We start from the raw sequence: 20,271 nt of genomic DNA, 5'->3' as shown, positions 1-20,271 counted from the left end.
TTTCTACCGAGCCATGAATTCATAGCAACTTTTCATAAGACGCTCTGTCCCCCTTCAGACATTTTCTTACTCACTTTGGTTAACTATTGTATAATGTAAGAGTGGCTGCGGGTGGCGCTGTGGTCTAAACCACTGTGCCTAGGGCTTGCCGATCGGAAGGTCAGCGGTTCGAATCCCCGCGACGGGGTGAGCTCCCATTGCTCGGTCCCTGCTCCTGCCAACCTAGCAGTTCGAAAGCACGTCAAAGTGCAAGTAGATAAATAGGTGCCACTCTGGTGGGAAGGTAAACAGCATTTCCGTGCGCTGCTCTGGTTTCGCCAGACGCTGCTTAGTCATGCTGGCCACATGACTCGGTAAAACTGTCTGTGAACAAATGTCGGCTCCCTAGGCCAGTAAAGAGAGATGAGCGCCACAACCCCAGAATCGTTCACGACTGGACTTAACTGTCAGGGGTCCTTTACCTTTAAGAGTGGCTGCAGAAGAAATGAAACCACAGCAGCCACAATTAAGCACTGCACCTGCACTGAGCTAATCCCAGTTATGGCAGTTTGTGTCTACACTGAACAACAGACCTTGCTGATTATCTCAGAAGCAGAACTTCATGTATTAAAAGCATGATTTCAGGGAAACTTTGAAATCTTAACCAAGGTTAGATCATAGTGGAGCTAACTGTGATTAAGCACAAGACTGGCCTACCTCACAAGGTTGTAAAAATAAAGAAGCCAAAAATGCTAAAGCATCCTGGAGACAATGTGATCCGCATTTCTGTCACACAAATGAGCATTTAGTTCCATTTCTCTTAACCTCCAGATGTTTTGGACAACATCTCCCATCGTTGGCATTGGCCAAACTGGTAGCAGCTGATGAGACTGTAGCCCAAAACATATGGAGGCTGAGCATAAGGCTGAGCTAGTCATTCAGAATACTTGGATTATTACTGCGCTGAAAGTCTACAACATCTACCAAGGTAATTTTAGTGGGCTAGCAAAGCAGAAGAAATATATGGAGCAGCGGTAGGGAGCCTGTAGCCTTCCAGAGATTGCTGGGTTGACTACAGCTTCCATCATTCCTGACAACTGGCCATATTGGCTGCAGCTTATGGGAGTTGAAGTCCAACAACATCTGAGTGGCCCTTCTCCTTAGATCTGGCAAAATTGGTAATCCTCTCAATTATGCCCACAAGTGGCAAAACTGTATTGTAAATATCTGCCACACTTAAGCATAACTGAACTTGCTGAATTACTTTTCAGTGTGAGGAGAGAAATGGGCCAATCAGGATTATGCTGGGACGGAACATCCACTTGAAACGCAGTGGCAGTTGGGAATTCTGAGAGGTGAGATAGGAAGGGAATGTTTTCTAACTCATTTGTTTCGCAAACATTGCCGCTTTATATGACAATTTCATCAATCCTGCTTGACCTCAATTGTTTAATATTTAAATTCACTGCACATTTTTCATGCTGTTGTCTGTTGTTTCTGTTTCCTTTTTCTATAGAAGGCTGGAATGAGCACATACTTTCCAGAATAAATCTTCAATCATGTCTGGGGGGGAAGAGCAGCCCCCCAATTTAAATCCAGAGGGAGCAAATGAAGAGGAGCAGCCCCCCAACACAAATCAAGAGGGAGAAAATGAGGGAGAGCAGCCCCCCAATATAAGTCCAGAGGGAGAAAATGAGGGGGAACAGCCCCCCAATATAAGTCCAGAGGGAGAAAATGAGGGGGAGCAGTCCCCCAATATAAGCCCAGAGGGAGAAAATGTGGAGCAGTCGGCCAATTTAAGTCCAGAGGGAGAAAATGTGGAGCAGTCGGTCAATATAAGTCCAGAGGGAGTATTTGAAATCTCTCCAGTGATTTCTGAAAATGCCATAATGGAATTATTAGAAAATCTTGATGCAACTGAAGATTTACCAAGTCCAGTTGATGGAAATCAGAGTGAATCTAGTCCTGATGACACTACACTTAAAAAACCATCCCCAGAAGCAGATTTGAAACCAGATGCATTACAATCAGGTATAATTTCGTCCACAAGCATTTCCGCTGACGAAAAGCCATGTGTATCCAAGGAGAGTCTCATGGAACAAATCATGGAAAGCTCTTTAGAGGTTTCTGAAAAGGTTGTTTCACGTTCCACAGAGAAACTGCAAATGCTTAAAAAGCTAGAGGGAATTTTGACACCTGACACAATTAATGCTGAACTTCTTGCTTATCTGTATGCTGAAGGATTAAGTGAAATCCCTTCATCTTTTTTTGAAGGGCGAGCTAGGAGAAGTTTATTACAATCTTTTGAGAATGCTACGATACCTGAAATGGGATTAGCAGAGAGGCTGTCTGAAATGATTGATGATGGCACCGTTCAGCTAGATGCTAAAGGGCTGCTTGAAATTCCTTCAGGGCTTTTTGACATTCAAATGTTAAAGTATTTGCATTTAAACAATAATGAAATCAAAACCATACCAAGAGACATAAGATTGTTTACAAACCTGGAAATATTATCCATAGAAAGAAATCAGTTAACATCTTTACCTACTGAAATTTCCCTACTTCAAAGTCTTAGAACTTTAAACCTCAGTCATAACCAAATATCATACCTCCCTGATGGAATTTCGAAACTTTCAAGACTTAAGTGCCTTTTATTAAGATATAACAACATTGAAACGTTTCCTGCTGCTTTGGAAAAACTTGAAAAATTAGAAATTTTGGATCTTAGTGGAAATAAAGTAACTCTGCCAGACACCATGACTACCATGAAAAGTTTGCATATGCTGTACTTAAATTCCAATAAAATGTCTATATTCCCAAAGGCTCTCTGTTACCTTCCAAATCTATATAAACTCAGTATGTCAGATAATCAGATCCAGAGTTTACCAAAAGAAATTAAAGAACTAAAAAATTTGAAAGAACTTTCGCTAAATAACAACAAGCTTATATTTTTGCCGGTACAGCTCTTTCAACTGATAAATATAGAAAAACTGAGACTGGATGATAACAAGTTGGAAAGTCTATCTGATAAAGTGGAGAATTTACAAAAGCTTCGGGAACTCAGTCTTGCAAAAAATTTCTTCCAAAATATTACAGAAAATATTTGCAGGTGTACTAAACTGGAATATCTGAACCTAAGTGATAATCAGCTGAAAATCTTTCCTCCCAATCTGTACAAATTAAAATGTCTGAGAGAACTCTACATAAGCAGAAATAAACTGATCTTCTTAGACGAACAAATAGCATATTTTAAAGACCTTTCAGTTTTAGAGATATCAGGAAATGCTTTAATGTACATCCCTGTTGAAATAAAAGGCTGTACAGAACTTACTAGAATTGATTTGAGTTGCAACAAGCTGTCCTTGTTTCCAGTTGGACTGTGTGCACTAACTGCTCTTAAACACCTAAATATCAGCCAAAATTATATTTCAGAAATAACAACTGAAATTTCATTAATTAAAAACCTGCAGCATTTAAATTTTAGTAAGAACAAACTGCCCTCATTTTACATATACTTGTGCACTCTTACCAAATTAAGCTACTTAGACCTAAGTAACAATCAAATAAGTAGTGTTCCAATAAATGTTCAAAAAATGAGGTCTCTTCGGGTTCTGCTGTTACACCATAACAGATTCGTTTTGTTTCCCAGGGAGTTGTGTGTGCTAAATTGGCTTAAGGTACTTGATCTTTCAGAAAATAAGATACAGGTCATTCCTTCAGATATTAGTCAAATGCAAGAACTAAAAGACTTAAATCTGTCAAACAACCAGTTTGCATCATTTCCAAATGAAATATGTCAGCTTTCATCACTGCAGAAATTAATATTGTGCCAAAAAAGTGGATTGAAGGTAAGATGGCATTTAAAATATAAGTTTGTGTTATACATAACTTTGTACTGTAACTTTGTAACTTTGTAACAAAGTTTACACTCATCATGTGTTTTTCAGACTCATCACAGCCTGCATTCAAGCTGTGCACACTCAACCTACATTTGCCTTTGAGTAAACCCAGGTTTCAGATGTTTTTGTATTGCTTACATACTTGTAAAAAAAAAAAACATCCTTGACTGGAGGCAACAAAGCTAAAACGACAGAACAAATCCATGAGAAGCAATGCCTCTTTCAAGTCATTTTCAGCTCTCATAAAAGCTATTGCCTGTTGTTACCCCATGCAAAAGTAATTCAGGAAAACGTGGTGTTTTTTTTACATAGTTCCATGTAGGACCAAGGCAGAGCAACAAAGTCCTGAGGAGCTAAGGAAATCAGGGGCCAAGAAAATTAAATCTGTAGCAGGGATTAGCACCAGGGCTACTTCCCTTATTATTCAAACCATATTCCTGAAACCTTTAGTTTATGTTGCTGGTCTGGGTGGCTATTATACAGTTCCATCCTTTGACCAGAACTTAGTTTGCATATCTACCTCAGTGGTTAGAATGAGCAAGTTCAGTTTCACCAAGTTCACTGAATTAGTTTAAAATCGCTGAACTACCCCTGAAAATAGTTCCTGTAATTGCTTACTTTCAACAAGTTCCAGCTCATCTTCAGGTTCATTATATTACATGTGCATTTTCCTCTTTAGACTTTGCAGGGCTTTAAAATTAAAGACCATAATTGTTGGGGGGGAATAAATTAAACAATTCACATTCCACTGTGTGTACATTGGGGTATTTTCTTAGTCTTCTCAAGTATATTTCATACTTCAGCAGAGCAGATTGTAACATTCTGAATGCTGGGGTTTTTAAAATGGGGATCGTTTTGATGAACTTGAATCAAACTGTGAATCGAACGCGAACTGAACTAGTTCATTTTGTAAAGGGACAAATGAGAACTGGAATTACTTCCTCTTTGGACATGTTGAACTTGAACTAGAACTAGTTTCTTTGTTAAAAAATGAACTTTCCCAGCAGTGATCTACCTGACACACTAGACATTCAGTACCCACTGTGGGCTTGAGTCATAGGAACATAGGAAGCTGCCTTATAACAACTCAGACTCTTGTTCCATCCAGCTCAGTAACATCCACACAAATAGAAAGCATCTATCAGGGTTTTAGGTAGCAGCCCCTCTCAGCACTATCTGGAAATGCTACGTTGCATATTCTTGTGTTTTTCTATTGTAAACTGCTCTCTGATCCTTCAATGAAAGGCAGTATAGAAATTTAATAAATTTAAAAATAAGTGCTAGGAGTGACCTTGGGACCTTTCTGCATGCAAAGATGTGTTCTGCCACTGAGTTTCCCCAATAATGTAAAAAGCCTCTCTTTATAAATGTGTGTTGCTTAATTCTTTTGTACTTTTTATCCCCAGTTGAAATCACTTTCAGAAGAAATATCAAAGCTGACCAGCCTAAAAGTGCTTGATGTATCTCATAACGAATTACAAGAAATTCCAGAAGGCTTAGGGGAAATAAAAAGTTTGGTTACTTTAATAGCGAATAACAACTGCTTAAAAAAGCTTCCAGTGAATTTTTCAACACTCCATAACTTACAATGCCTGAATCTCAAAGGTAAGGATTTAAATGTTTAATGTCATAAGAAAATTCAGGCATAAAATGCTATAGTCCCAGTTCCAATGTCAGCAGTACCTGCGCAAAAATAAGTTTCCACTCCCAGATCAGGTATAGAGAGTACACAAACGGCTTCCTCAACTGGAACACATGGCATCCAGCTGCATGTGTTATTCCATTCTCTATGTATCAACCTACATGCAGGAGTTGCAGGAGTACAACTGAAGGACTCTAGCATTCTGCTCCTGTTATGGTCTTCCAGGTCTTCCTTCCATGAGAAGGAAAGTTATAAAATTATGATTTTCTTGAAGAGAAAACATGCACCTTGAAAACATGTTATTTTTTTGTGGTAGCTGTGCTTGAAGATTGTGTACATCCAAGATGTTGTCCTCCAGGTGCTTCCTAAAGAGACAACCCTTTTACATAAGTTGCTAATGGTACTATCTATAAAGTGGGACAGTTGCCTGTTTGTGTCCAGAAATGCTCCAGATTAACATAATGCAAACATTATCCATTTATTTTGCCAGAAAATAAAATGCTACATTTGCCTACCGATCTGCACCTTCTTCTGGAACTGAAGGATATAAATTTTGATGAAAATACTCTGATCAGACCTCCGCTGGAAGTCTGTAAAGCCAAGCAACTGCTCCCCATAACACGCTACTTAGAAAGCGCCGATGAAAGAGATGGTAAGATTAAAATAAGTTTCTCACACCATCACTAGGGATCTTAGATCAGGGATGGGGAACCTGTGGCCCTCCAGATGTTGCTGAACTGCAGCTCCCACCAGCCTCAACCAGCATGGCTCACCTTAAGGTATTCTGATACCCTGAGCAAAATATAAAAAGACAGGTCTGTCCAGGCCTCCTGAAATCCTGGAATTCTTAGACTTCATTGCCCATCCTTGTTTTGTGGCATGTCTATTCTAACAGGGTCCAGATCACCTTCCATTCTATTATCAGAAATGCACAAAACAGCCAGCTTCACTTTGCAGCTCTCAGTAAGTCCCTTCCCAAGGTGGTCCATCAGCTCATCTTGTCCACTGCCTATCCAGGTCACTGTTGCCTGCCCTTTCCTTGCTTCTCCATACCATGAGGTCTCTATCTTTTCTTCACTCCCGCATATTCCACAGCAGCAGAAGCATGTGGTGGGTGCATGCAGGGAAGTTAAATGTCAAGCATTAACAAAAAAGATGGCCTCATCCAATTTCCCTACGCATCCACCTAAAGTTTTGTCTGTTACAGTTAATAAACCAGGGGCAGGTGTCTGTGGCCCTCCAGCTGTTTTGGAGTACAACTCCCATTAACCTTGAGCATGCTGGTGGGAGTGCGGGGCTAATAGTTGGAATCCAGCAACCTCTAGAATGTTACAGGTTTCCCACCTTTACAAACTGCTAGCTATCTCTACACATTTCCAGGTATGTTAAAAAACCAGCATTTTGGCTCTATCCTCCCTGCCCATCAAAGTATATAATTAACACTGCCCACCAGTTGTTAAAAGAGTAAAGTTCCTTGGATTCGTGCATAAAATCATATGAAACTGCTGTTCTGTAAAGTTTATGATCTGCTTATTTTAGAAAAAATCTTGGAGAAAGTTCTGAAGACCATTGCTAGCAATATCGCGTTTGAACATTTTGAATTTTTTTGTCAAAAACTCCAGCTTAACAGTACTGTAATCAAAACAATAGAAACTGACAGGTTAGTGATACGTAAAATTTATTTTTTTCCCCTTGGAACAGGTTCTGCTAATTTCATCCATCTGGTTTTTATGTTTTATGTTTTGTAGATTCACTGATACACCTCCCCGTTTAAGGGAGCAATCCTAACCCCCAATTCATGCTCCTGGAAGGTGTTCGGTTTGGGTGGAAGCCTGTACCCACTAATGGTGCAGATTGCTTGGGAGTTAAGCATGCTGCTGCCCCCCTCTGGTTTTTTTTGGGTGAGGGCAGAACACGGCCACACAAGGATTTTCTGGATCCTAATCTGGCCCACTGACAAGCGAGGGGTTCAGTTTGGTCCCCTCTGCTGCAGCCATCTTGAGCTGGCACAGCACACCCTCTGAAAACTCTTGACTGCCCACCTTCCACCCTGACCTGCAGGAGCCAGCAGGGTTGTGGGTGTCACCATCATCCCCAGGGCCACGTGACCCAAAGTTAGGATTGCTGTGTGAAGGAGTTTAAGCATCTTCTCTGTATATTTTTTTCTATTAGGACTCTTTTGTTGGAAGAAAAAGTTACTCAGGCATTGAACCACTGGAAAACTGCAAATCAAAACCTGTCTCCGGCAGCCATGACAGACCAGTTGATCAGAATACTAACTATGGCTGGCCTGTATTACCTGACCAACAAAGTGAAATCTTTAAAACTCTGTTCAAGACTGGTAAAGTTCTAAAGAGCAAATAATATTGGTATTTTCAGTTCTGTTGCTTGGGCACATAAAATAAGCTGAATAAAACTACCTTGTCAGGAGTCAGTAATTTACTGTGTTCAATGAATTGCTATTGCTGCTTTCAGTTAACTCTGATTCCAACCAGGCTTTTAAAATTAATTTTCCTCTCATGTTTTTTATTACTTACACACACACACAAAACAACACAAACAACAAATAATGGGTATTGGTCACCAAGTAGAAAGCAAAATCCATTCATGACATGTATACAGCAGAAAATAATAGCAGCATGTTATGTTAAATAACCAGGCTAAAAAGATGTAGGAGTTACAGGGAGTCCAGGTTGCTCTGGGTGAAAGTTAATAAACAAACATCAACTGATCAGTACCGAAAGCATAACAGCGTTGTGCAAGTTTGTCAAAGTACTGTAATGTTGTTTGCGAAACGCAAGTGTGGCGTTTGCCTCCTAGATGGGTCATAAGGAAAGGGTTAGAATGGGTGTGATGTGATTGGCTAGTGAGAATGCAAGGGGTGAGTAAAAGTTAGAGTGGGAGGTTTTGAAGGTCAGCTGAGCTTTGGGAGTTGGGAGTTGAAGAAGGAAGACGGAGGATTAGGTGTGGGTTGGTAGAGTTGTATTGTGAGAGAGTGAGAGGAATTGTTAGGTGGAGTCAGATAGATAGGTGGAATAATCAGTTTGGAGTTGTTAGGAACCAAGATTAAGAAACTGACAAGAGAAAAATAAACTGAAACCATACGCTTGTTCCTGCATTTAAAACTTGATTATTGGTTAATGTTAACAACCGTCTGGAGTCCGTGTGTCCCCGTGAGAAGCGGGGTGGTGGTAGTGAAGAAAGCAATCACAGTGGTGGCACAGGGCCAACAGACCGTCAAATGTCTGGGGGCCCTGTGTGTTCGTCACAGCAAGCTCTATAAGTACATGAAGATCTTTAAAATTACTGGGCAAGGTTATTTCTTTGCACCACAGGCTGTACCAGAAGAACATCTTTGCCACTGTGCCTTTGAACTGTTCCCATTATTTTCTCCCACACATCCTAAGTCATGTCACACTCTTTACTCTTTACTGCATAGAGTTTGACTCTTGCGTCTAGGAGCTCTATAGACCTTGATGCGAAAAGCTTTTTATTTTCCTGTATGCTGTGGCACTGTGCATGATAACAGAACAGCAACACGGTGGTCTGGAGAAGAAGAAAACCCACAGCCTGGTCTGCTTCTGTCTGCTTAACAGAGACTGGATATATAAAGAAAGAATCAATAGAAGCTTCTCACAGCATAGAGACGAAAGGTTTATCAGGACTGCAGATGAAATAAGCCACCCGGGTGGGGGTGGGGGGGCTCCTCCGCCTGTGCCCTTTTGGCTACAAAGCATGGCTCCGTCTCCTTTTCTCCACAGGTGCAGCACCCCGACCTCTTATCATAGGGTTGTGATTATTATGAGAGATAGTTTGGGAAGACGCCCGCCTCACCCTACCTCAGGGCGCCTCAGTGTCCGCCTCCTCCAACCGCTGCGCCGCCGCCGCGGTCAGCCTATGGCGGCGCGCTCGCCGATTGGCCTCCGCGCCGCGATCGTCAGATGGGCAGAGATCGGCCCAGCTCCCGCCGGCGGAGGATAGGCCACGCCCCTCCGCCCGGCTTCTCTAGGCGCCCGAGTCCCCGTCGGTCCTGGTCCTGTGTGCCTCAGAGCCGGGAGGATGATGGCGGCGCCGAGCTTGCTGGAAGCGGGCTACTCCTTGCTGGAGAAGGCGGCTGCTGGCAGCCCGCTCTCCCTCTTGCTGGCCGCCTCCGCTTTCGCCCTCGGCTTGGGATATTTGCTGCAGCTGGGCTCCCGGCAGAAGAAGATGCACAGCGCCGGCCAGGTGGGTCGCGGCGGGGGCGGCATTGGGTGGGCAGAACTTGGACCCGTGCCGGTAGTTTGGGGTCGCAGCAAACCTGGGCAGCGGGAGGGGAAGCGGCGGGTCCTTGCGGCAGGTGCATCCAAGCACAGGCAGCCGCCGCCTTGGAATGGGCAGCCAAAGGAGGAACAAGGGCCCTCTGTGCGTGTGCAGAAATCCCCCTTCCTCAAACGCCTTTGTTTTGTTTCCAGAGAAGAAATCGGAGTAAAGAAATCAGAGTAAAGAGCCCGGGTGCTCGGCATTTCTTTAATTTCTATAGATGTGTGTAGGTGAAAAGGTGGAGATTCATAGGGGCGGTGCTGTTTCCTGATTCCCATCCAAAGCGGAGCATTGAATATCTGTCATCCTTTTTTTTAGAGCCAGCCTTGCTGGTTAGCGCAGTTGGTTAGATCGCGGTGCTGAAAACAGTTTAGTGAGAGCTGCTTTTTGCTAAACTATATAACAAAAGGCTTTCTTCTTCTTCAGAATTACCCACCTTACATTTCGTCGAACGTCCCCTTTTTGGGACATGCGATTGCATTTGGGAAGAATCCTATCGAATTCTTGGAAAACGCCTATGAAAAAGTGAGTCTATAATCATTTTGCGGTATAAGTGTTAGGGCTCCAAAGTAACACAACTATTCAGAATCCTTGAGCTCAAATATTCAGTTGAATGAAATTCCAAGACTGAAGTCTCATAGGGTAGCCATGCATCCCATGCAAATATGAGAACCTTGATGCTACTTTTAAAAAATGAAAAGCTGTTTTAGAAGATTTTAGAATGCAAAAGTGCGGTTTGAGTTCTTTCTCTGTATCAGCTCCTAAATCCTCCTCCAAGTGGCTTCACCTCATCTTGTGTGGGGTTTCTGTGGTTCATCATGGATTTTCGAGATCTGGGTTCTTCTCATGATTGGTTATGCATTTGAGTATATTAGCCTATTGAGACTAATATTTGGTGCAGAGTGATAATAATGGTCTGCCCAAAATCTTAACTAAAATAACAGTAAGTTACCGGTAAATCAATAGTCACATTAGTAGTAAGTGAGTGAACAGGGATGTGGTTAACAACAACACTCTTTTCAAAACCAAAGCTACCATAGGGTAATATCCAACTAAGTCATGCTTGGGGTATTGATAGAAGGAATCTAAGTACTGGTTTCATTGGGTTTACTCTATGAATAACCTTGGATATTAAATGACATGAACAGATGCATATAATCTACATGTGGTTAGTATAACTTTTTCTATGGGAAGAAGAGTGGGGTAGAATTATAATTGGGTGGGCCTGGTGAATCCCTGGCCATTGTCTACTTTGTCTGGCCATTGCCCATCTGTCTACTTGAACAAGTTTAAACATTATGTGCAATTCCAGTCTAAGTATGTTTACTTGGAAGTATTTACATACATACATATATATATATATATATTCTGCCTTCCAAGAAGCTCAAAGCACTGTGTAATCCTACTCTGATTTTATCTTCCCAACTACCTTGTAAAACAGTTACCGTATATTGTGCCTAAGGTTGCAGCCTAGACACAGTAGATGTCTAGGTAGATGCATTTTTGTTTTTGTTTTTGCTTCTTGTATACAGCCATTTATGTTTTTTAAAGCAGTTACTATACATTTTATGGATTTCAGTGAAAATTCTCACTATCTTTGCTGTATGATAATAAAGTCACATTCTTGTACGCTTCTGTTCCCTGCCCCTTCATTTCCTACCTTCTCGATTTGTTTCCACAGTACGGTCCTGTATTTAGCTTCACAATGGTGGGGAAGACGTTTACATATCTCCTGGGTAGTGATGCTGCTGCTCTTCTGTTCAACAGTAAAAATGAAGACTTGAATGCAGAAGATGTGTATTCACGGTTAACCACACCTGTCTTTGGCAAGGGAGTAGCTTATGATGTACCCAACCCAGTATGTGTTATTTCCATTTCAGTTTATTTACAGTAGTACCTCTGGTTGCGAACGGGATCCGTTCCGGAGGCCCGTTCGCAACATGAAAAGAACACAACCCGCAGCGGTGCATCTGCGCACACGCAGGTTGCGATTTGCCGCTTCTGCGCATGCACGTGACATCATTTTGCACATTTGTGCTTGCGCAAGTGGCAAAACCCGGAAGTAACCCTTTCCTGTACTTCCGGGTCGCCGCGGGACGTAACCTGAAAGAATGTAACATGAAGTGCACGTAACATGAGGTATGACTGTACTTTCATGATACATATGGAACACAACAAGTTGCTGCAATAACAAAACAACAGAGTTAGCTTCAATTACTCATAAGTATTGTTGCCATGTTCAATCTAATACAATTAGCCAAACTAATTAAAGAAGATGAAATAGTAGATAGTACAATTTTATAGCTGAATACCCACTCCAGAACTGCTGATACACTCTATCAGGGTGCATTGTATCACTTTATAGTTTAACTAAAGCATAGACAAACTCGACCCTCCAGATGTTTTGGGACTACAACTCCCATCATCCCTAGCTAACAGGACCAGTGGTCAGGGATAATGGGAATTGTAGTCCCAAAAATATATGGCGGGCCAAGTTTGCCTATGCCTGGTTTAACTTATGGTTCACTTCAGTAAGAAGTTATTAGCCTGAAGGCATTTTATATAAAAAAAAGTTTGGATAAAGACGGGTTTTTTGTGCATATGTAAATGCTTCACAGTCTGTCTTATTATGTCCTGAAAAATTGCCATCTTTGCAATTAATTCTATAATGTATTATTGGCACAAGCCAGCCAAAGTGAAACTTATTCTGATGTGGGAAGAAAGTGGAGCATGTGTGCCTTACTTTCTCCTACTTAAATTAGTGGCAAACAAGTCCTTACCTTTTTGCTAGTTCATGCCTAAAACATACAAGTTGAATATTTTGTAAATACAGCATTCTTTGCTTTTTAAAGGTATTTCTGGAACAGAAGAAGATGCTTAAAACCGGGCTGAACATAAGCCAGTTTAAAAGCCATATACCAATAATTGAAAAAGAAACTATGGAATATTTTAAAACTTGGGGGAAAAGTGGAGAAAAAAGTAAGTATATAGGTTGAAATGTTGTGCTTCTATTTGACCTGGGTCATTCTGGAACAAGCGTTGGTGTATCAGGTTGCAATCCATTATTTGTAACTTTTTAGGTGTATAGAATCCTATATCAATAACTTCAGGGCAAATAAAATACCCAGTTGCTATCTTATGGGCAACAAATAATGAAATAAAAATGGCAGGAAAAATAACACTATGTGCTCAGTTCCAGACCTATTTTTGCATAAGGCTTTGGTGCTGGTATGGAAAAGGAGTTTGGAAGGTTTGCCTCCTGCTTTTCCCTATGCACGCTGCTTGAGTAAAAATTGTAGTGAATGGCTACTCATTGGCTCCATCGTGATGGATAACTGTTTTTGCTTTTTCCTCCTTGTTATAATGACCTGAGATGATTGTTTGAAGGGTATACTTTCATTTTTTTTAAAAAAATATTTTATTGAAATTTGAAAAAGAATACAAAGATTAATATCAAATATCTTTTTATCAAGGCCAAAAACCGATCTAAATAAAACACAAAGAAGAAAGAAAGAAAAGGGAGTACTTTCAGAACCTATTCTAGGATTAATGTGAGCCTTGTGTGATGTTTTCATCCAATTTGAGCTATTTCATCCCTATGTAGGACTGAAAATACACATGCAACCAGTTCTGTTCAAACAACCTGATGGCACATTTCATTAAAGCATGTGGTCAGGAATGGATTTACCGGTAGCTCATGGGTCTGAAGTTTCTAGGTTGTAGGCTCTCAAGTTAGATGGGATTTTATAACCCTGTGGGATGGATAACTCTAAATCTGGCTTCAGCACATTTCGTCTGGCCCATTCCTTACAATATATTTTTTAAAAAGAAATCTTCAGTAAATTCTGTCACACAACCTCTCCCACAGACAAAGGTAAGATACTCACAAGATAACAGGGTTACAAGGTACTTTTAGGGCTGCCTTTTACTTTATTTTATTTTCCATGTAAAAACCATTTGCAGCATCTAGAAACAGTAGCTTCTGCCACACATGGCGAAAATGGACTGTGTTCATTTATTTTTGAGGTTCATTTTGATGGTAAACCTGAATTCTTCCTCTGATTTACTGAATTCCCATTAATGTACTCTTTCCCTCTATGCACAGACTTGTTTACAGCACTTTCAGAACTAATAATTTTGACAGCAAGTCACTGTTTACATGGGAAGGAGATAAGAAGCATTCTTGACGAGAAGGTAGCACAGCTCTATGCCGATTTGGATGGGGGATTTTCTCATGCAGCTTGGCTTTTGCCAGGCTGGCTGCCTTTGCCCAGCTTCAGGTACTGAGAAACGTGATGAACAGGGAATTTAGTTAATCAGATATGCATTCTATAGATTTTATCCTGCCCTCCATAAGGAGTTATGGGCGTTCTATGCAGTTCTCTTTCCTTTGTCACACCATCACAGCAACCCTGTCAATTAAATTGGACTTAGTGATGTTGTACTTCAGGGTGGAGCAGAATCATATAATCATAGAGTTGGAAGAGACCACAAGGGCCATCGAGTCCAACCCCCTGCCAAGCAGGAAACACCATCAGAGCACTCCTGACATATGGTTGTCAAGCAGGGATTAACATTAATTATGTTGTGCTGTAACCTGAGATACTTAACTTCACTAATGTTTCAGTTCAATTCCAGTTTACGCTACTATATTTCTTGATGTTTTGTTTCTTTACTGAGTGCTGCTAAAACAGAACACTTAGTATTTAGCTTAAATATTAATTTGGTTTCACAGCATTTATTTTCGAATCTATAGCCACAACATTCTACGTATGAGTCAGTCCTGCCTAAGGACCTCTTTGCTCTTTATGTGGTGTGGGAGCTGCTTCAGTGCAGCCCCTTGCCAGCCCATGGAGGACTGCCAAATTCCACTGTTTTCTATGCCAGTATTGCCCTGGTTTTCAAAAGGGGAAATACCAGCATGAGAAGGGAGCAATCTCCCTTTAAACCAAAACAAAGCCTCCATTACTGTTGGTGCTAGAATATGAAGTACAGATTAGAATGTGGCTTGTTTCTCAGCATGCCAGTGTTTGTCAGGTATTGAAAGAAAGTCCCACCTTTCAGGTAGGAGTATCACATTAGCCCAGGGGTCAGCAAACTTTTTCAGCAGGGGGCCGGCCCACTGTCCCTCAGACCTTGTAGGGGGCCAGACTATATTTTGGGGGGAAAATGAACAAATTCCTATGCCCCACTAATAACCCAGAGATGCATTTTAAATAAAAGCACACATGTAAAAAGACACTGATTCCCGGACCGTCCACAGGCCGGATTTAGAAGGCGATTGGGCCGGATCCGGCCCCTGGGCCTTAGTTTGCCTACCCATGCATTAGCCTCTCAGTAAGTACACTCTTGTATAGAATTGTAGGGTCAATCTAGTCTTTTAAGTTTGTGTAAATTGATACAGCCTTTTAAGGAGCAATGCAGGCAACATGCATGCGTGTTGAAATTGGAAACTGATATGTAGAATTCAAACCCTGTAGATTAATTTTTTCCCCTTCTAAACACGCTGTTACTTACATGGATTGTTTTAATTTCAGGCGCAGAGATAGAGCCCACAATAAGATAAAGTCCATTTTTTACGAAATAATTCAGAAACGACGGAAGTCTTTGGCAAGAGAGGACGATATGCTTCAAACACTGCTGGATGTTACCTACAAGTACGTGATGTAGCAAAAATGTTGCTGTTAGTTCCAGGAAGGTCTTTTCAGCTCTGAGTTTCCAACAACTTTTTATTCAGGAAGATAAAATAGCAGCAGAGCAACTAGTAGCCTGACTTATGCGAAGCAGAGCAGGTTTTTTTGCAGTGCCAACCCTGCCCCTCACTGCAAATGCAGTGGAAGGGCACAGTATGAATATTTCTAATAAACTGTCCTAGCAATCCTGAAATGATTCTATGTATTTTGCTTGAATTAATTTGAATTTGTTTTAGCAGAAATGGACAACAGCAGCCACCCAGAGGATTGTGTCCATGAAATCTGTTTTTTGACTTCCTTGTTCAAGTGGCACATATGACCTGTGTTGTCTGTTTTTAAAATCTAGAGATGGCCGTTACCTATCAGATGATGAAATTGCTGGGATGCTTATTGGGCTGCTGTTGGCCGGTCAGCACACATCTTCGACTACAAGCACTTGGCTTGGCTTCTTTTTGGCTAGAGATAAATCAATCCAGGAGCGATGTTATGGGGAGCAAAAAGCAGTGTGTGGGGAAGACTTGCCTTCATTAAGCTATGACCAGGTTTGTAAGTTCTGTAATTCCTTTTAATCATTTCTGTGTGAATGCATGCAAGTTCCTTAAATGTTTAGGTGGAATTAGTTGAGAGAACAGGTTTTCAGAGGGCTTTTTAGTTCTTGGTTTTTAATTATGAGTGAAGTTAAATCCCCTAAATTGGGGGGGGGGGCAAATTGGTGGGCTTTCCTATTTGGTGAAGCCATGTCCACCTTCCCTGCATGTAATATATGATGCCAGGTGTGGGGCAGGTAAAGGTGAGTCATGGCTGAAAGGGAGCTTGCAGGCAAGACTGATTGGCAATGTCTGCAAAGCCATTTACAAAAGTGCTACTTTCCACAGTGCTTTGAATGGAGTTTCCGAACATCTGACAATCAGCTGCTTCTCAGATCTTCAGGAACCTCCTTGAAAGCCTTGTGTAAAGAAGCGGGCAGAAGAGCTCACTTGCCATCGGTCAGAATAAGGATGAGTGAAGATAATTATCTGGCCCGCTGGGCTAGAGAGGTTCCTACCCTTGCCCTAGCTCAGTCAGTAAAAGCATGTGACTCTTAATCTTAGGGTCATGGGTTCAAGTTCTACTTCGGGCAAGAAGATTCCTGCATTGCAGGGGATTGGATGGGAAGGTCCCTTCCAACAATTCTATGATTTTAGGTGTAATGAGAGTTAGTTTGGACCAGAGTTAAGATTGAGCAGTATTATGGATGCTAATGTAAAATTACATGCCAACACGTAGTTTCTTTTTCTCCAATTACATAGAGGAAAATGTGTTTTAAATTGCTTTAGTTCTGCTGGAAGATAAGGATCTGCTGTTTAGCTTCGTTTCTTTCACTAAAGGACATTATCCGTATAGATATGCACAAAACCGACAAGGTTTGTTTTTACTCATTTGTAGCTCAAAGATATGACTTTCCTGGAACTTTGCTTGAAAGAAACATTAAGACTTCGACCTCCTATAATGACTATGATGAGGATGGCTAAAACTCCCCAAGTAAGAATATTTGTTTGTTTCAGTGATATGTTAAAGCAGAAATAATACTTGATGAGGCGGTAAGTGGAATGTGTGGTGGGGCAGAGCCACCTTCCTGTCATTGCTGCTTCTCTGGGCAGCAGAGAAGAGGAGCCAGCAATACTCCTGCTGGTGAACTGTGACTCTGACCTCACCCCTTCTAACTAGGTAGCAGTGATGTCAAGGTGCCACTACTGACCAGAAGGGTACGCTCCAAAAGCAATATGAAGTTGCAAACATTACTTTTATTGACAAATAACAGTACAAAAGGTGGAATAGTTCTAACCTCTTGATTTCTCCCCTTCTAAATGATGCAATCGGTTAAAGTAACTGGGCAGACACAGTTATGTATGAGGTTGTTGTAGTACCTAAAACTTAATACATGGGCAAAGTAGTCCTTGGAGGCGGGGTTGAAGAAGAAGGGAGTTTATGGCAGATAAGTTAATGCTTACTTCCAAAGCCCTGCTGTGTTTACACTGGCCAGGGTGGAAGGTGGGGGTGGGAATAATCTCCCTCCGAAAGAGAATAGACTACATCAGCTTGAGGGCAGGAGTAGGGTTGTGGCTGGTTTGAAGGCTTCTAAGGAAAAGAGGAACTAAGAGTTTCCACAACATGCCCCCTTTCCGTTCGATACCATCCTTGGAGCACTAACAGCAGAGGAGTGGTGATGGTGGAGCTTTTAACTCCCACAAGAAGGACTCTAGTGCTGGACCTCCCTTTCTGACTGCAGAGAAGAAACCCTGTGCTATCCTATAGACTCTCTGCTGCTCTTCCAGGCGTTCAGGACTGCAGCTTGCCTTAAATTATTTCCAGCAGTTGGCCGATTACTGATGTGCTAAGCAATATCTTAAGGACATTTCAGCATCTTTGTCAACTACCCTGGTATAAAGTAACAGCTCTGCATTTAGGCCCCAACATACTTGTGTTGGTTTTTGGTTAAGTAATAAAAAATACTAGGTATATAAAAAGAGAATTCCCTGGATGCCAAGATTCAGGTTCGGGACAAGTACTCTTTGGTGAAAGAACCCCAGCAGAGATTTAAGACCACAAAACACACAGCAAAGTGCTGTTGGATCTTTAAAATATTCCATTCTAAGTTGCTTCCAAAGTTCCCCACTTCACTTAACACAGAAAAAGACTAGACGTTTGGTAAATAAAAAAATGGTTTACTAATAAACTCTTCAATAGACAGATTCATCTGCTTTTCCATACAGTAGTCAGAATAGGGGGTAGTAAAACTTAGGTTCTAAAGTAGTGTTTCTAAATTATTTGGTATAGACACACCAAGGCGGCTGGCTTAAGCCATGTGGACTGAGCTTGGAGCATCTAGCTTAGACTCCCTTACTGGTAGAGTTCACATGCTGGAATGGAAAGAACAAAGGCTTGATCCCTTCCTCCCAAGGTGAGAGGGGGAGTTACCTAGCTAAGCCAAGCAGGACAGCTTAAGCTATGGTCTTAACCCCTTCATGCATTAATTAGACTTAAGCATATTGGTTATAGGAGGCTGGATGTCCCACAACTTGAGCAAACATAGAGAATTGCCTTAGCTGGGATAGTGATAATCCATTTCTGTTGATGATATGAGTGGTACATGAATAGTATTAGTAAATCAACTATCCAAACTTTTGATGGGTTGGATTTGAATGTACACTTGATAAAAGTGTTTTCTTGCTTTTAGACAGTTGCTGGGTATACAATTCCACCTGGTCATCAAGTTTGTGTATCTCCCACTGTCAATCAGAGACTTAAGGATTGTTGGACAGAAAATGTAGATTTCAAACCAGAGCGTTATCTCCAAGATAACCCCGCAGCTAAAGAGAAGTTTGCGTATGTGCCGTTTGGTGCTGGTAAGTTGGTTGTAGTAGATGTTCTCTAAATAAGGGATACAGTCATTGCCACCTTCAGTCATTTAAAAACAAACAAGCAATTAATTAATTTGCGGCATGGACACCTCTGTCGGTCCTCATGTTTTGAAAAGTAGAGTATCAGGGTCTCTAGCTAATCTCTTGAAAATGCAGGCACTTGGCTAATAAACAGTAACTGAGGATCCAACAGGTTAAAGGCCTCTCCCACAGCAGCCTATTTTTGTTCCCATGAAGCAGACCTTGTTACATCTGCATGGGTGGGTTTTGTTTGCAGGCATCCAGTTTTGTGGCATCCTGTGGCCCTTCAGCTCCCCCCCCCGGGAATTTAGGATTGCTCCCTTATACAGATCTAATTTCTTGGTGGTACAAGGATGTTTGCAAATGTAAAATAAAGACACTTTTAATTTTCTTTTAGGTCGTCATCGTTGTATTGGAGAGAACTTTGCTTATATTCAAATTAAGACAATTTGGTCAACGCTTCTGCGTTTGTATGAATTTGATTTGGTGGACGGTTATTTCCCTACCATAAATTATACAACTATGATCCATACAGCCACTAACCCTATCATTAGATACAAAAGGAGATCAAACAGTACAACATAGCTTCTTGCAGCTGAACTGCAGCGACATTTCTGTACAAGTTATGTGAAGACAGTTAAAAGAAGTTACTGTTCCTAGCCTATAGTATTGTGAAGAAGTGTGGAAAGTTTGTGCTATTGGGAGTACTAAGTGGGGGGTGGGGATGTTTGCTTTTTATGTTTCTATCATTTCTTACCCTGTACTTCTGATTCTGTAATGTGAATGTGTTCTAATATAAGTGCCTTTTAAAAGAAAACTATTAATCTTTGGTAGGTTTAGAAATACAAACCACAGTTTTTTTTAAATGTAAATGGATTAATGAGAATGTATTTTGGTTTATTTAAAATGTTGGGATAAAAAAATAGGATCCTGCTTCATTGACTCCAGTAGTTTCATTTAAACTTGTGAAAAAACTTGGTCTAGTGGAATCCTGATTAAGCCAAAGATGGCTAATCATGAGAGCTGTAGAACATAGATGTTACTGTTTTCCAGAGGTGACTTTCTGCCTGTGGCAGAGTTCCACTTGCAAAACACTGGATACAATCCTTTGTTGTTAAATTGGGCAATGCCAAAATGACAACTTTAATGTAATTTACAGTTAGGCAATCGGGTTGAGATTAATACTTTAGATTAATACTTTAGATCTTTATCATATGTTACTAGCGCAAAACATTTTTCCTTACACGGTGTCTTATCTATAAAATGTTGGTGTGCAAGCAGTTTTGGAAGAAAGCAGAAGGCTCTCATGGGTGTAGTGCCCTCAGTATGGACTGGGA

General features: G+C 41.1%; 2 protein-coding genes across 3 annotated transcripts; both read left to right on the top strand.

Annotated features, from left to right (window-relative positions):
- Window positions 1-894: 894 nt before the first annotated feature.
- Window positions 895-7,958, top strand: LRRD1 (leucine rich repeats and death domain containing 1). Of its 2 annotated transcripts, XM_053359325.1 has the most exons (6): window positions 895-1,334; window positions 1,496-3,827; window positions 5,285-5,483; window positions 6,011-6,172; window positions 7,060-7,180; window positions 7,693-7,958. In XM_053359325.1, exons 2-6 carry the CDS (start codon window positions 1,539-1,541, stop codon window positions 7,871-7,873), a joined length of 2,952 nt encoding a protein of 983 aa, XP_053215300.1. In that variant the 5' UTR covers window positions 895-1,334; window positions 1,496-1,538; the 3' UTR covers window positions 7,874-7,958. The 2 variants fall into 2 exon arrangements, with proteins under 2 accessions (XP_053215300.1, XP_053215299.1); XM_053359324.1 differs by lacking the exon at window positions 895-1,334 and having other exon boundaries at window positions 1,357-3,827.
- Window positions 7,959-9,490: 1,532 nt separating this feature from the next.
- Window positions 9,491-19,867, top strand: LOC128398336 (lanosterol 14-alpha demethylase). Its single transcript, XM_053359326.1, has 10 exons — window positions 9,491-9,744; window positions 10,246-10,344; window positions 11,501-11,677; window positions 12,672-12,798; window positions 13,925-14,099; window positions 15,357-15,476; window positions 15,859-16,054; window positions 16,938-17,033; window positions 18,730-18,898; window positions 19,332-19,867. The coding sequence occupies exons 1-10, from the start codon at window positions 9,580-9,582 to the stop codon at window positions 19,517-19,519; spliced, it is 1,512 nt and encodes a 503-aa protein (XP_053215301.1). The 5' UTR covers window positions 9,491-9,579; the 3' UTR covers window positions 19,520-19,867.
- Window positions 19,868-20,271: the final 404 nt, after the last annotated feature.

Source organism: Podarcis raffonei, chromosome 12, assembly GCF_027172205.1.
Source record: "Podarcis raffonei isolate rPodRaf1 chromosome 12, rPodRaf1.pri, whole genome shotgun sequence".
In the NCBI taxonomy this organism is placed as follows: domain Eukaryota; kingdom Metazoa; phylum Chordata; class Lepidosauria; order Squamata; family Lacertidae; genus Podarcis; species Podarcis raffonei.
This window is presented reverse-complemented; position numbering and strand designations above follow the sequence as displayed.